This window comes from Entelurus aequoreus, linkage group LG20 (genome assembly GCF_033978785.1).
Source record: "Entelurus aequoreus isolate RoL-2023_Sb linkage group LG20, RoL_Eaeq_v1.1, whole genome shotgun sequence".
NCBI classification, from domain to species: Eukaryota; Metazoa; Chordata; class Actinopteri; order Syngnathiformes; family Syngnathidae; genus Entelurus; species Entelurus aequoreus.
Window position 1 is genome coordinate 17,461,694 of NC_084750.1, and position 12,695 is coordinate 17,474,388.

Consider the following 12,695-nt stretch of genomic DNA (forward strand, 5'->3'; position numbering starts at 1 on the left):
AACCGGAAGTGGTTTGGTGACAGTTAACCTTCTTGTGACCCCAGCGAAGCCTTCGACCTTTAAAGAGGAAGCACACAGTTTTTTTGGTACCTCTGCATTCAGAATCGAATGGGTGGCTGATAAAATTGTCCGTTGACACTCATGTCCAGCAGGGGTCCTGTCGGTACTTCCTGCTGCGGCTCCTGATGTGGGCGTCCTCTTACACGCCTTCGTGTTCGTTTGTTGGCACGACGGAACCTTTCCTGTTCGGAAATGTTCGGACAGTCACTACTCCAGTGACCAGGCTGGTCACAGCCGAAACAGTGTCTACCCCAGACCGGCTTTGAAGCATCGTGTTGTCCACCACCCGAGTCCAACCGCACGTCTGTTGAGGATTCTTTCCTCCACCTGTTGGAACTCAAAAACAAGGTCACCCACTGCTGAATATACCCTAGCTGATCTTTGACCTTTTGGTTCTTTTAACCTTTTATCTTCAGCGATCCGTAATTTAAGTAGTCGTTTCCTTGTTGCTCTGTCATTAGCCCTATTTTGCATGGGATGAATAAAATGTCCTGCCATATATTGTTTTTGGCACCGTGTATATCAGGGTTAACTTTGTCCAAAGTGTTTGGCCAAAGGTTCCCTCCCGGAGGTACAGGTGGGAAAACAAGGTCAACAATGGCTTGCATGTATGCATCGGCAAGAGACTTATATTAAAGTAGGCCCCTATAATTGTCATGTGTCAAAAATGTCTGGTGTGCACCGCCCTCTGCTGGAGGAAAATGGTCAGACTTGCAAAATAAGGGGTTAATACTTTCTCTTTTAACGTTGATTTTCCAGGTAATTTAATGTTCAGTGAATGTATAGGATAGGCCGATGTCGTTGTGGCTTGTACAGCCCTTTGAGACACTTGTGATTTAGGGCTATATAGATAAACATTGATTGATTGATGGTTGATGGTTGATTATATGACCAAAATGAACTTATTTCATTTATTCATTCATTTTCTATCGCACTCATAGTTTTATTCCATTTTGCATCTAATTATTCCTATTGATTTCTTCCCATTTCACTCAAACAACTAAACAAACAAATAAACAAACTTGCAGCTAACCACAATCAACAGCATACCATTTACGAATACCTTAATTTGTCACTTTCTCATCTTTCTTTCACTTTCGTTTTCCTTTACAAACAACCTCCTGTACCCTAACTCTTCCTTACATTTCACACAATGTTTCTATTTTCTGTTGTCCTAGAAACCATTCACGTAACGTAAGGTTATAAACATCCTTTTCCCCTATTGTTAATGTCATTTGTCAAAAATGTCTGCCGTAGGAAAATGGACAGACGTGTAGAAGGGGTTAATTTTCGGAGGCAAGATCAATCTTGGAGGGGGCGTGTTAATACCTCCTTCTCTTGTCACTGGAGTAGGGGGCGGTGTCAGTCAAAGTCTGGGCGGGTCGTTTGAATTGTCTTGCGCATGCGCGGCAGACAAAAAACCAATCAGTTCATTCTGTCATTAATCATCGTTTCTTTTGCTGCATTTCGTTTTTCCACGTAATCCCCGTTTACTTTTATCATACGCCAAACTCTTAAATTCTCTCCCTGAGTGTTCCATTTTCACCAGCGCGCACACACACACACACACACACACACACACACACACACACACACTCGAGCGCGCGTAAGCACTCCCACTCACACACACTCACACTCAGCAGCACACTCTCTGCGTTTCACTTTACCATAAAACTTCCAGTTACTTTTTTTAAATTTATTATTTATTTTATTTTACCAGACGTTTGAGTTCACGACTTTTCGAGTATTGTAAACTCCCTCTTAACCCTTTCAAGGAACGTTCTCCTTTTTTTTTTTCTCTTTTTTTTTTTTTTTTTTTTTTTTTCTCTACCTGCTAGTTCCATTGTCGACAACCGTCCATTCAATTGATCATTGAACGGTAGCCAATCATCACATTTTGCCCCGCCGCCATCACATTTCTGTTTGTCACACTCCAAGGCCATTGTGTCTATATTTTCTTAATTCTAGTGCCCTCAACGCAAAGGGATCTTCCAACCCGCTTCCTTAGTTTTAGTGTCTTATCACACTGGGATCTATCAACCCGCTTCCTTAGTTTTAGTGTCTTATCACACTGGGATCTATCAACCCGCTTCTTTAGTTTTAGTGTCTTATCACACTGGGATCTATCAACCCGCTTCCTTAGTTTTAGTGTCTTATCACACTGGGATCTATCACCCCGTTGCTCTTTTAGGCGGCGACCAACTACCCAGGGTGAGCCACACCCAACTATTAGTTCACTCGTCAATGAAACTGCCCGTCACGGTAATCGAGACACAATGCCGTGAGTTGCACACTCCAAGGCCATTGTGTCTATATTTTCTTAATTTTAGTGCCCTCAACGCAAAGGGATCTATCAACCCGCTTCCTTAGTTTTAGTGTCTTATCACACTGGGATCTATCAACCCGCTTCCTTAGTTTTAGTGTCTTATCACACTGGGATCTATCAACCCGCTTCCTTAGTTTTAGTGTCTTATCACACTGGGATCTATCAACCCGCTTCCTTAGTTTTAGTGTCTTATCACACTGGGATCTATCACCCCGTTGCTCTTTTAGGCGGCGACCAACTACCCAGGGTGAGCCACACCCAACTATTAGTTCACTCGTCAATTAAACTGCCCGTCACGGTAATCGAGACACAATGCCGTGAGTTGACCACTTATTTACAATTTTAATGCAATGGCAGGCTCGGCAAAAATGCAATCAATCTATCGAAATCACAGCTCTGCGTCTGGGGTACAATATAGTGTTTGACTTACAGACTTCAGGACAGACTCCTAACGCAGATTTTATCTAAAAAGAAAGGTTCTGCTCACCTTGAATTGGCCAATTGAGTCTGTCCAGAAGATTGCAAGAAGTCATCGATCAACAGCGTGCCATCTCGGACGAAGCCCCCAAATTGTTGCGTCGACAGCTCTTCCTCCCAAGGAAGTCAAAGTCTGCTGTCCACTCCCAAGTTCTTTTAATGGCAAATATGCTGATGTTAAATTGACCACCAAAAGCAGTAGTTGGTATTTCGTTGTTTATTGTCAAAGCTTTGGCAATAATGAGACCAATCCAGCACCCAAGCGTTCCCTAGCCCGGTCCAGATCGGTCTAGCTCGGTCTCCCCTGTGCTCGTTATCTCAGGAATGTTATGGCAGTCTCAACAGCGCTCTGCCTGTCTACTCAAGGACACTCGAATCCAAGCACTTTGTACCACACGAGACATTAGCTGATGTAAATATGACTATAGGAGTTTTTAGAAAGAAGTAACACTTAAATATGGATATATGGAAAATATCTCGTTCCATCAGTTATAATGTATCATTGATGGAAATATTTTTTTTTCTTTTGTATTGCATATCACAGAAATGACTAGTCCTAAAAGCTGATTTTATTCAATATAAGCTACTTTTCTTCTGTAAACTGTTTTTTTTATTTCCACTAGATTGTACATGAAAAGGAAATTCAAGCTGAAGATGACCAAGTGTTTCTGGTAAAATTGCAGGTAAGCAAATGTTTCAATTAATCATTAAAGGGAACCAATGATGAATGTTGAATTTTCTGGCTTATAAACGTTGTTACTATGTTGGATACTCCTGTTAAATTATGCCAACGTTTCAAATCATAAGGTTCATGCTAATAAATCTTATCTGGACCACAAGGAAGTGTTTTAAATGTAGATTTCAAACCATCATAGGTCCCCTTTAAGTTGAATGTTAATGTTGTACGGTTCTTCAAATAAGTGTTTATTTGTCCCCTTTTTTGCAGTCGCTGCTCTCCAAACAGCCTGCTGTTACCGTAGGCCGACCTGTGGTAAGTGTTTGTTTCCCCCTCCACGTTGTGACTCACCATAAATGTGACACACAGTCCCATGTCAATCAAGGACACAACAACCAGAGCACCCACCGGTTCCCCCAGGACGAGCAATCGTTCGGCAGCGGCCAACGTCGCCAACGCCATGCCGCAGTCGGGTACGCCGTGTCATACTGCCGTAGCAGGAGAGGATGTATTTGTGGTAGTGTTTGACTTTGTCGGTGTGCCGCAGGTCAGACCAGTGAGGGTGTCTTGGCCAACTTCTTCAACAGCCTACTGACAAAGAAAGCAGGGACAGGAGGACCTGGGACGCCGGGTGGCGGAAACAACACGCCAGGGACTGTACGCAAGTCAGGTGAAGACGTCTACACACCTGCTCTAATGTCCTCTGCTTTATATCATCATCTACGATTCACACCTGCGTCTTTTTGGTTTGACCCATGACTTCCTTAATGCAACATTGCTCCACTTCTGTCCTCCTCGTATCTTGAATGTGTCACACAACAAATCCTGACAATGTCCCCTCATTTTCAACCACACTCATCAACCACAATGTGTGTATGTGTACCAGTCAGAGGATGCTGGCCACGATAAGGTGTGTGTTTATAGCAAGGCATTCTCCGTGTATTGTCGCTCGGCTTTTTTGTTGTTGTGAGTCCATCTCATCGTCATCCAAGCATGAATACTAGGATCAAACCTGCTATGCATCCATTTTATGAGCAACATTGCAGCTTTATGCCAGAGTGTTCATGAAATGGGAATTTATTATCAAAAAAAGAAATAGCTCTAACACAGGGGTGCCCAAACTTTTACTGCAGGCGAGCTACTTTTCAATTGACCAGGTAGAAGGGATCTGCCTCATTCATATATATCATTTATATTTACTTATTTACGAAGGAGACGTTTTTGTTAAAAAGTTAAAGGTTGTAATGATAATACAAGCATGTTTAACACTTATATTCATGAAGACAAGAATATAAGTTGGTGTATTACCTAGGGGTGTAACGGTACACAAACATTTCGGTTCGGTATGTACCTCTGTTTAGAGGTCACGGTTTGGTTCATTTTCGGTATAGTAGGAAAACAACAAAATATACATTTTTGGATTATTTATTCACCAAATTTGCTAAATCTTCCACCAAAAATATATTTCTTAGTGGAATATTTGATGTGAAGTAATGGAACCTTGGATGGGTCAATAATTCATAACAACATTGATTTTGATTCAATATTATGTTTTGAGCAATGACAGTTTGAAAGAAAAAAAAACAGCTTTGTTTTATTAGTCAACATTGCAACTTTTTCTAAATTACATTTAACCTTTAAGCTTTTTTATTTCACTTTTGTTATGTTTTTGTTTATTTTAATAGTATTTTTACAATGTGCCGTGGGCCTTTAAAACATTAGCTGTGGGCCGCAAATGGCCTCCGGGGCACACTTTTGACACCCCTGCTATAGATAATAAAAAATTTAATGTGATAAATCTATGGATAAAAAGCAGAGCCTGGCGACGCATGCACGTTTATCATCACTCTCTCGCTCTCTCTGTCTCTGCCCCTCCCTCACCAATGCTGCTGCACGCACAATTTGTTTTGTTTTTAACCCCTTCTTAACCCTGAACGTACATTGAAAACACACGCAACCCTAACTCAAAATGCCAGACATTTGAGGCATTTAAGAAACTCCGCCCTGACAGCTCCGCAAAAGAGGACATGTCCGGTGAAAAGAGGACGTATGGTCAGTCTATCCTAGCCCGTTAGCTGCTAGCATGCCGTGTGTTGTGCCTCGGTGTGCATTGTTTACACAACGTGCGTTACGCTACTTAATATGTCCGTGTGGAAACTCGTTCGGTACACCTCCGAACCGAACCGGAACCCCCGTACCAAAACGGTTCAATATAAATACACGTACCGTTACACCCCTAGTATTACCTGATTCTGATGACTTGCATTGATTGGAATCAGACAGTAGTGATGATAATGTCCACATTTTCAAATGGAGGAGAAAAAAAGTCCTCCTTTCTGTCCAATACCACATGAAAGTGGTTGCTTTTTGCCATCTTATTTGTCCAGCTTCCATATTCGTTTTTATACATTTTACAAGAAATACATTGGCGGCGAAGTCTGTAGCTTGCTAGCTTGTGCACCCTAGCTTTCTGAGACTCTTATTTTGTTAGCACAGGCAGGATGAAGCAGCGCTTTTATTGTGACGATAGGAACTGTGCAGAGTTTTGACGGCGGGTACGGCGCGAGAGTCTGTTGAAATAAAAAGTGTTTCTCGCCTTCCTGTCGGCCGTTTTTTCTTAATGATCTGGCAGCAGCCAGCGTCATCCCACAAGACCCTCGGGTGCCACGAATGTCAATCAAGTGACGAAAGTGACGTCTTGGTGAAGATTGATGATCGCTAATTTTTAGGTCTATTTTTTTTTATGCCTGGCTGGCGATGGACTGACACACCCTCCCTCCACCATCGACTGGTAGCTCGCGATGGACGTAATGGGCACCCCTGCTCTAACATATAATAATCCTCACCTTTGATTCCTCTTTGGGAAACAAAGAAAAACATTTGTTTTCTTTTTAAGAATGACATTTTTCCCCACATCTTTGTTTCTTACCAGGAATCCATCAAGCTCCTTCCCTGTTTTTAGGCATGCTGCATTGCACTTGTTTTAACTTTTCCTTTGCCACACATGTTGCACATGGTTCCAATTACGGCTGGCTACAAACAGTTACACTGCAAAAAGTCAGTGTTCAAAAACAAGGGGGAAAAATACAAAAATTAGGGGTATTTTATTTGAACTAAGCAAAATTATCTGCCAATAGAACAAGAAAATGTGGCTTGTCAAGACTTTCCAAAACAAGTAAAATTAGCTAACTTCAATGAACCCAAAAATACCTTTAAAATAAGTATATTCTCACTAATAACAACTGTACTACTATATGAGTACGTATTTTCTATTGTTTCATTGAAAATAAAACAGCAAAGTCCATTTGGCTGTCATATGTTTTAATTATTGGACACAATTGTGTCAATGGCCTAGTGGTTAGAGTGTCCGCCCTGAGATCGGTAGGTTGGAGTTCAAATCCCAGCCGAGTCATACCAAAGACTATAAAAAATGGAACCCAGAACCTCCCTGCTTGGCACTCAGCAACAAAGGGTTGTAGTTGGGGGTTAAATCACCAAAATGATTCCCGGGCGTGGCGCCGCTGCTGCCCACTGCTCCCCAAGGGGATGGGTCAAATCCAGAGGACAAATTTCACCACATCTAGTGTGTGTGTGACAATCATTGGTACTTTAATCTTAATCATGATTTTTTTTTTCATGCTTGAAATAAGAATTTATTACTTTAAAAAATAAGTTTTATACTTGTGAGTGTTGATGACACAGCTTTGCAACAGTTGATATTCTAGTTACAAGCATGTTTTACTCAATGTAGGTCATAAAATCTCAGCAACAAGCTGTAATATCTTACTGAGATCATTTAGGACCAAAACACTGAAAACGATCTGCTTAGTGAGAAGAATTATCTTATCAGACAGAAAATAAGCAAATATCACCCTTATTTGAGATATTTAATCTTACTTAGATTTCAGTTTTTGCAGTGTAGTGCTGGTATATGATTTACTGTAGTACTTCTGAACAGGCTTGAAAGATAAACCGAGAGTCTAGGATGCACAATATTTATTTTAAACCTGCTTCTCAAGACCAATACTTTTAACTTATTTATATTCAATTGTTTTATTTGATTTAACTAGTGTGTGCACACCTGAAGGTAAGAAAGACTCAAAGGAAGATTTGACAAAGTGTACACTAGATTCGTCCTGACCAAATCTAGTACCTTCATCAATGGTAAAGGGCCGGTCATCCATTTTCGTGATGAAATAAAAGATTTCTTTGAAACTTTTTGCACTTTTCAAAAGCTGCAGCCATATGAACAAGTTGATGGGGTTTACTGGGTTGAAGTGTAATGCTCTCCTTGCGGAATGTTTGTGCAACATTTGGGGTAAATAGCACGCAAAAAGTCTTCCTCTGAAACAGTGAAGAAGTCCCACCCGATCGACGCCTTGTTTAATTACAATAAGATCGGGGGAGAAAAGGAGCGCTTGATTTGGTCACCCTAACCCACCCACAACACAGTGTAAGTGATATTGCCTCATTGGAGCGTGTTTTTGAATTATGTTATTTGATTTATGGGTTTCTCTTAATTCCTCATATCTATACCTAACGACCAAAAACATTGTTTTTATTTGCACATCTTGCTGTCTGTTGCTTTAGCTGCGGTCAATGGCATCACCTGTTCCATTCTTATTGTATTACTGTCCAAATTGATCATGTTAACTACACGTTCACTATTGATTAAATCTTGCAATGGCGTATAAAGTAGAAAATGCAAATGATAGAATCGCATTCGACACAACACAAGCCTACATGGTTGTAATGTACAGTACAGGCCAAAAGTTTGGACACACCTTCTCCTCATTCCATGCGTTTTCCAATGTAAATTGTCACATCAAAACTATTAATGAACACATGTGGAGTTATGTACTTAACAAAAAAAGGTGAAATAACTGAAAACATGTTTTATATTCTAGATCAGGGGTCACCAACCTTCGGAAACCAAGAGCTACTTCTTAGGTACTGATTAATGCGAAGGGCTACCAGTTTGATACACACTTAAACAAATTGCCAGAAATAGCCAATTTGCTCAATTTACCTTTAACTCTCTGTTATTATTAATAATTAATGATATTTATCTTTGTGGAAACACTGATCATCTTAATGATTTCTCACAATAAATATATATAGAAACAGATAAATATCAATATGCAACACTTTTTATATTTTCTCTTAGTGCACATTTTTCAAATTGAACATTTTCAAATGATCACTATTAAGACAGTCTTGTGAAATAACAATATCCCATTTTAACTAGCTAGCCACCAACATTTTTTAACAAATCATGAATTACTTTGCACCATGTTTTTACAAATAATAACTCATGTAAAATACAAAAGTCAACTCTCAAATTTTTAAATAAATCATGTCACACTTTAAACTAGACACCAAATCTGTTGTCTGTTTCTTTGTCAGTTAGTGAAGACCAAGTCTTTAAAATATTTTCTTGGATTTTCAAATTCTATTTGAGTTTTGTCTCTCTTAGAATTAAAAATGTTGAGCAAAGCAAGACCAGCTTGCTAGTAAATAAATACAATTTTAAAAATAGAGGCAGCTCACTGGTAAGTGCTGCTATTTGAGCTATATTTAGAACAGGTCAGCGGGCTACTCATCTGGTCCTTACGGGCTACCTGGTGCCCACGGGCACCGTGTTGGTGACCCCTGTTCTAGTTTCTTCAAAATAGCCACCCTTTGCTCTGATTACTGCTTTGCACACTCTTAGCATTCTCTCGATGAGCTTAAAGCACACCTGTGAAGTGAAAACCATTTCAGGTGACTACCACTTGAAGCTCATCGAGAGAATTCCAAGAGTGTGCAAAAAAAGAGAAAAATTAAAGACCTTCAGTATATCAGTATGGGGAATTAAATGATGGAATGGATTAAGCAAATAAATCAAACAATGTACTAATATGATCCACTTCAACAAACTCTTCAAACTTAAAAGTGTTTACAAAGTACAAAGAAGAAGAACCATGATAAACATTCTGAATTTATTTCATCCATTCATTCTTTCATTCTCAAAATAATCTTACTTATCTCATCATATGAAATATAACTTACTTCATCAATTATTATTTATTTATTTATTTTTATTGTGATTACTTATGGAGTATATTGTAAATAAATTGTGACCAGGAAGTGAACCAAATTTTAGCAACTGCTACGTAAAAGAAAAGGGGTAGGATTAAATAAGCTCTGCTTCTTCCTACTCCTTTTCGAACATGTTGAAAAGAGAAATTGGAAATTGTGATGTATCATGTTGTATGCTTGCATGTTCCAAATAAACTCAAACTCAACTCAACTCAACTCAAAAAGTAATCAGAGCAAAGGGTGGCTATTTTGAAGAAACTAGAATATAAAACATGTTTTCAGTTATTTCACCTTTTTTTGTTAAGTACATAACTCCACATGTGTTCATTCATAGTTTTAATGTGACAATCTACAATGTAAATAGTCATGAAAAAAACAAACTCATTGAATGAGGAGAAGGTGTGTCCAAACTTTTGGCCTGTACTGTGTGTTATTAAAGATTACTGCACTTTTATCCGTGTCAATGTTTCTCTCAGGACTACTATCTATATGTGGTTGCAGGGGGGTGTTATTATAATGATGTAATCTTTGAACTTGCGTAATAGGCCAGATGCATATAGAAAAAGTGAGTGCGTGAAAAGCAAAACAAATATAAAGCAATTTTCTTCTGTCGCTTCATTTTGGTGTTTGTTTGTTTTTTTGTCACAGGCTTTGAGACAAGATGTAAATCAGGCCTGGGCAATTATTTTGATTCGGGGGGCCAAATTTAGAGAAAAAAATGTGTCTGGGGGCCGGTATTATTTTTAGGAACACTGATACAAAACCTCACAATAATGTCTGATTGAATGCTAAAAACGTTATGACAGACTGCCTTAAAAACGGAATGGAATTTCAATTTTTTTTTCTGAATGAGACACCGAGAATGTGAAAATAAAGAATGTGAGATTTACAATATTAACTATGAACGATAAAACACTGAATATTGACAACATTTGAAAGTCACACCTTCTCTCCATCCACATATACAAACACAGCAAAATATGATCGCCAAGGGTAAAAAAAAAAACACCTATCTGATACATCACTAAGCTGTAGAACTTTGTTGTAAAAATCTCCTTCCGCATCTGTCCCTGACACCCACATTTCAGGCTCAGGAAACACTCTGTGGAAACGCTCCCCACCCACACTGCTTGGTGCCTCGTCTGAGCTGCTGTGACTTAAGATGACCATAGCAACTAATTAGATGACCATAGTAACTAATTAGATTACCATAGTAACTAGTATATCATGCAAAAGTGCAGATTCCAACTATTGAAACACTTAATATAGCAAGACTTACGGTCATTAGAAAACATCACTGCACATCATAATGGCAGCTACACTTTCCAGCTTAAAGATCTAAAAAAAAAATGATTTGAGAATGTCCGGCGGGCCAGATTGAAAAGCGTACCGGGCCGCATGTGGCCCCCGGGCCTTAATTTGCCCAGGTCTGATGTAAATGCTTGTAGGTGGAAGGGCCGACCGCAGCAACAGGCGCTCATTGAGAAGAGTGATTTGTGCTTTCATTTTAAGGGTCCACTAGATTCGTCGCTGTAGGAAAAAAAAAAAAAAAAAGGATCTTGAGGAATCTGATTTCTCACCAAGTTAGCAACACTGATCCTTGCTGCTCTGTCTTCTTATTCTCTGGCAGAACAGGTGTATTGTCATGTGTTTATGAGCCATGTGGATGGCCTTCACAAATAAATAAATGAATGTATGTGAAACTTGAGAAATAGTCCTACTTTAATTCATTATACAAGTAAAACTATTGTTCCATTTCACACCCAGCCCTGATTTCAAACATGTGTAAATGTGCCCATTGCATCTTAAGGACTTGAACATGTGCGCCTACCCTTTATTGTGACTGAGCATGCTCCTAAGAAGGAAGAGGTTACTGCACTTGACTAATTTGTGTGTGTTTCCCTGTGATGGCTGCAGGCTCCAAGCTGGGCCTGAGTGATGTACAAGCAGAGCTGGACCGCATATCCAACCGGGAGACGGACTTGGACTTGCCCAACGCCAACGAGACCCCTGCCACCGACGGCCAAGACACATGAAGACCATTCCCCACCGCTCTTCCTTCCTTCCTTCCTCCACCTCAGTCCCCCTCCGCCTCTTTTGCCCTCCCTCTCTATGCTTTGTCTCACGGATATGCAAGGGAACGAGGGGAGTAGGGGAAATGGGAAAAAAAGGACACCTAGTTTTCTCTCCGTTATCATTCATCTTCCACGAGGAGAGTTCTTCTCCTCCCCTCATGCCTTCATCCAAACAGTACCCTCACCCTTCCAATCCCACCCACCGTTTTCTTTCCTGGCTGTTACACTGAGGATTTGTCACTGTTGCATACAAGATGGGGATGAGGGACCAATGTGGGAGGTGTAGGCTCGATTGATGATTGGGAATGTCCGCATTTGCTAGCCTGGAAGTGAAGGTGTTTTTATCCATCCATTAATTGTGATGGTTCATGTTTTTTGTTTTTTTTTATGCTAGAACCTGCTGAAGGACACGAGTTGAAGAAACTGCACTTAGATACTAGGGATGCTCGGCCAGTGGAGGAAGAGATTCAGAACAAAAATGGATGTCTGAAACATTTTTTTTTAAGAAGGGACAAACATACTTGTGTGTGTGCGTGTGAATGTGTGTGAGTGTGTGTGTGAGTGAGTGAAACTGAAAATGAAGGACACGAGTGCAACATATGTCGGAAGGATTTCTGCCTATTTACAAACCAAAAAGCAAAAAAAAAACTATGCTTTTGACACTACACTCTTTGAAAGACACTATTCCCACAAACTAAACATGACAAATATCACTGCATGGTGCACACATTTGACTTTCGGCCAAAGTCCCCTTGTGATACACAGGCGGTGCACTACTACATCAGGCGGGGTGAGCTTTACTTGTACACCACACGCCCGCCGCTGATTCCATACTCACCGCAGGCAGGGAGGAGGGGGTTAAATTATGATTGGGTCATGTCAAGAATGTACAGCCATGGTCTCGCTGATTGGTCCTGTTATTTCAGAGCTCTGTGTTGGCGTTTGTATTATCAGATCTGTCAATCAGTCAAATAAAAGGTGTATTTATTCGGATTCATTG

The 12,695-nt window shown here is 40.1% G+C and overlaps 1 protein-coding gene across 1 annotated transcript in view; it reads left to right on the plus strand.

Annotated features, from left to right (window-relative positions):
- The window catches only part of LOC133635976 (cytoplasmic dynein 1 light intermediate chain 1-like), a 35,715-nt gene extending 23,020 nt beyond the window's left edge, over positions 1 to 12,695 (plus strand). Inside the window, exons 9-13 of the mRNA XM_062029515.1 lie at positions 3,487 to 3,546; positions 3,810 to 3,854; positions 3,925 to 4,012; positions 4,087 to 4,209; positions 11,538 to 12,695. Coding sequence (XP_061885499.1) covers positions 3,487 to 3,546; positions 3,810 to 3,854; positions 3,925 to 4,012; positions 4,087 to 4,209; positions 11,538 to 11,656 — 435 coding nt within the window. The 3' untranslated portion in view covers positions 11,657 to 12,695. The remainder of the gene's footprint in view (positions 1 to 3,486; positions 3,547 to 3,809; positions 3,855 to 3,924; positions 4,013 to 4,086; positions 4,210 to 11,537) is intronic.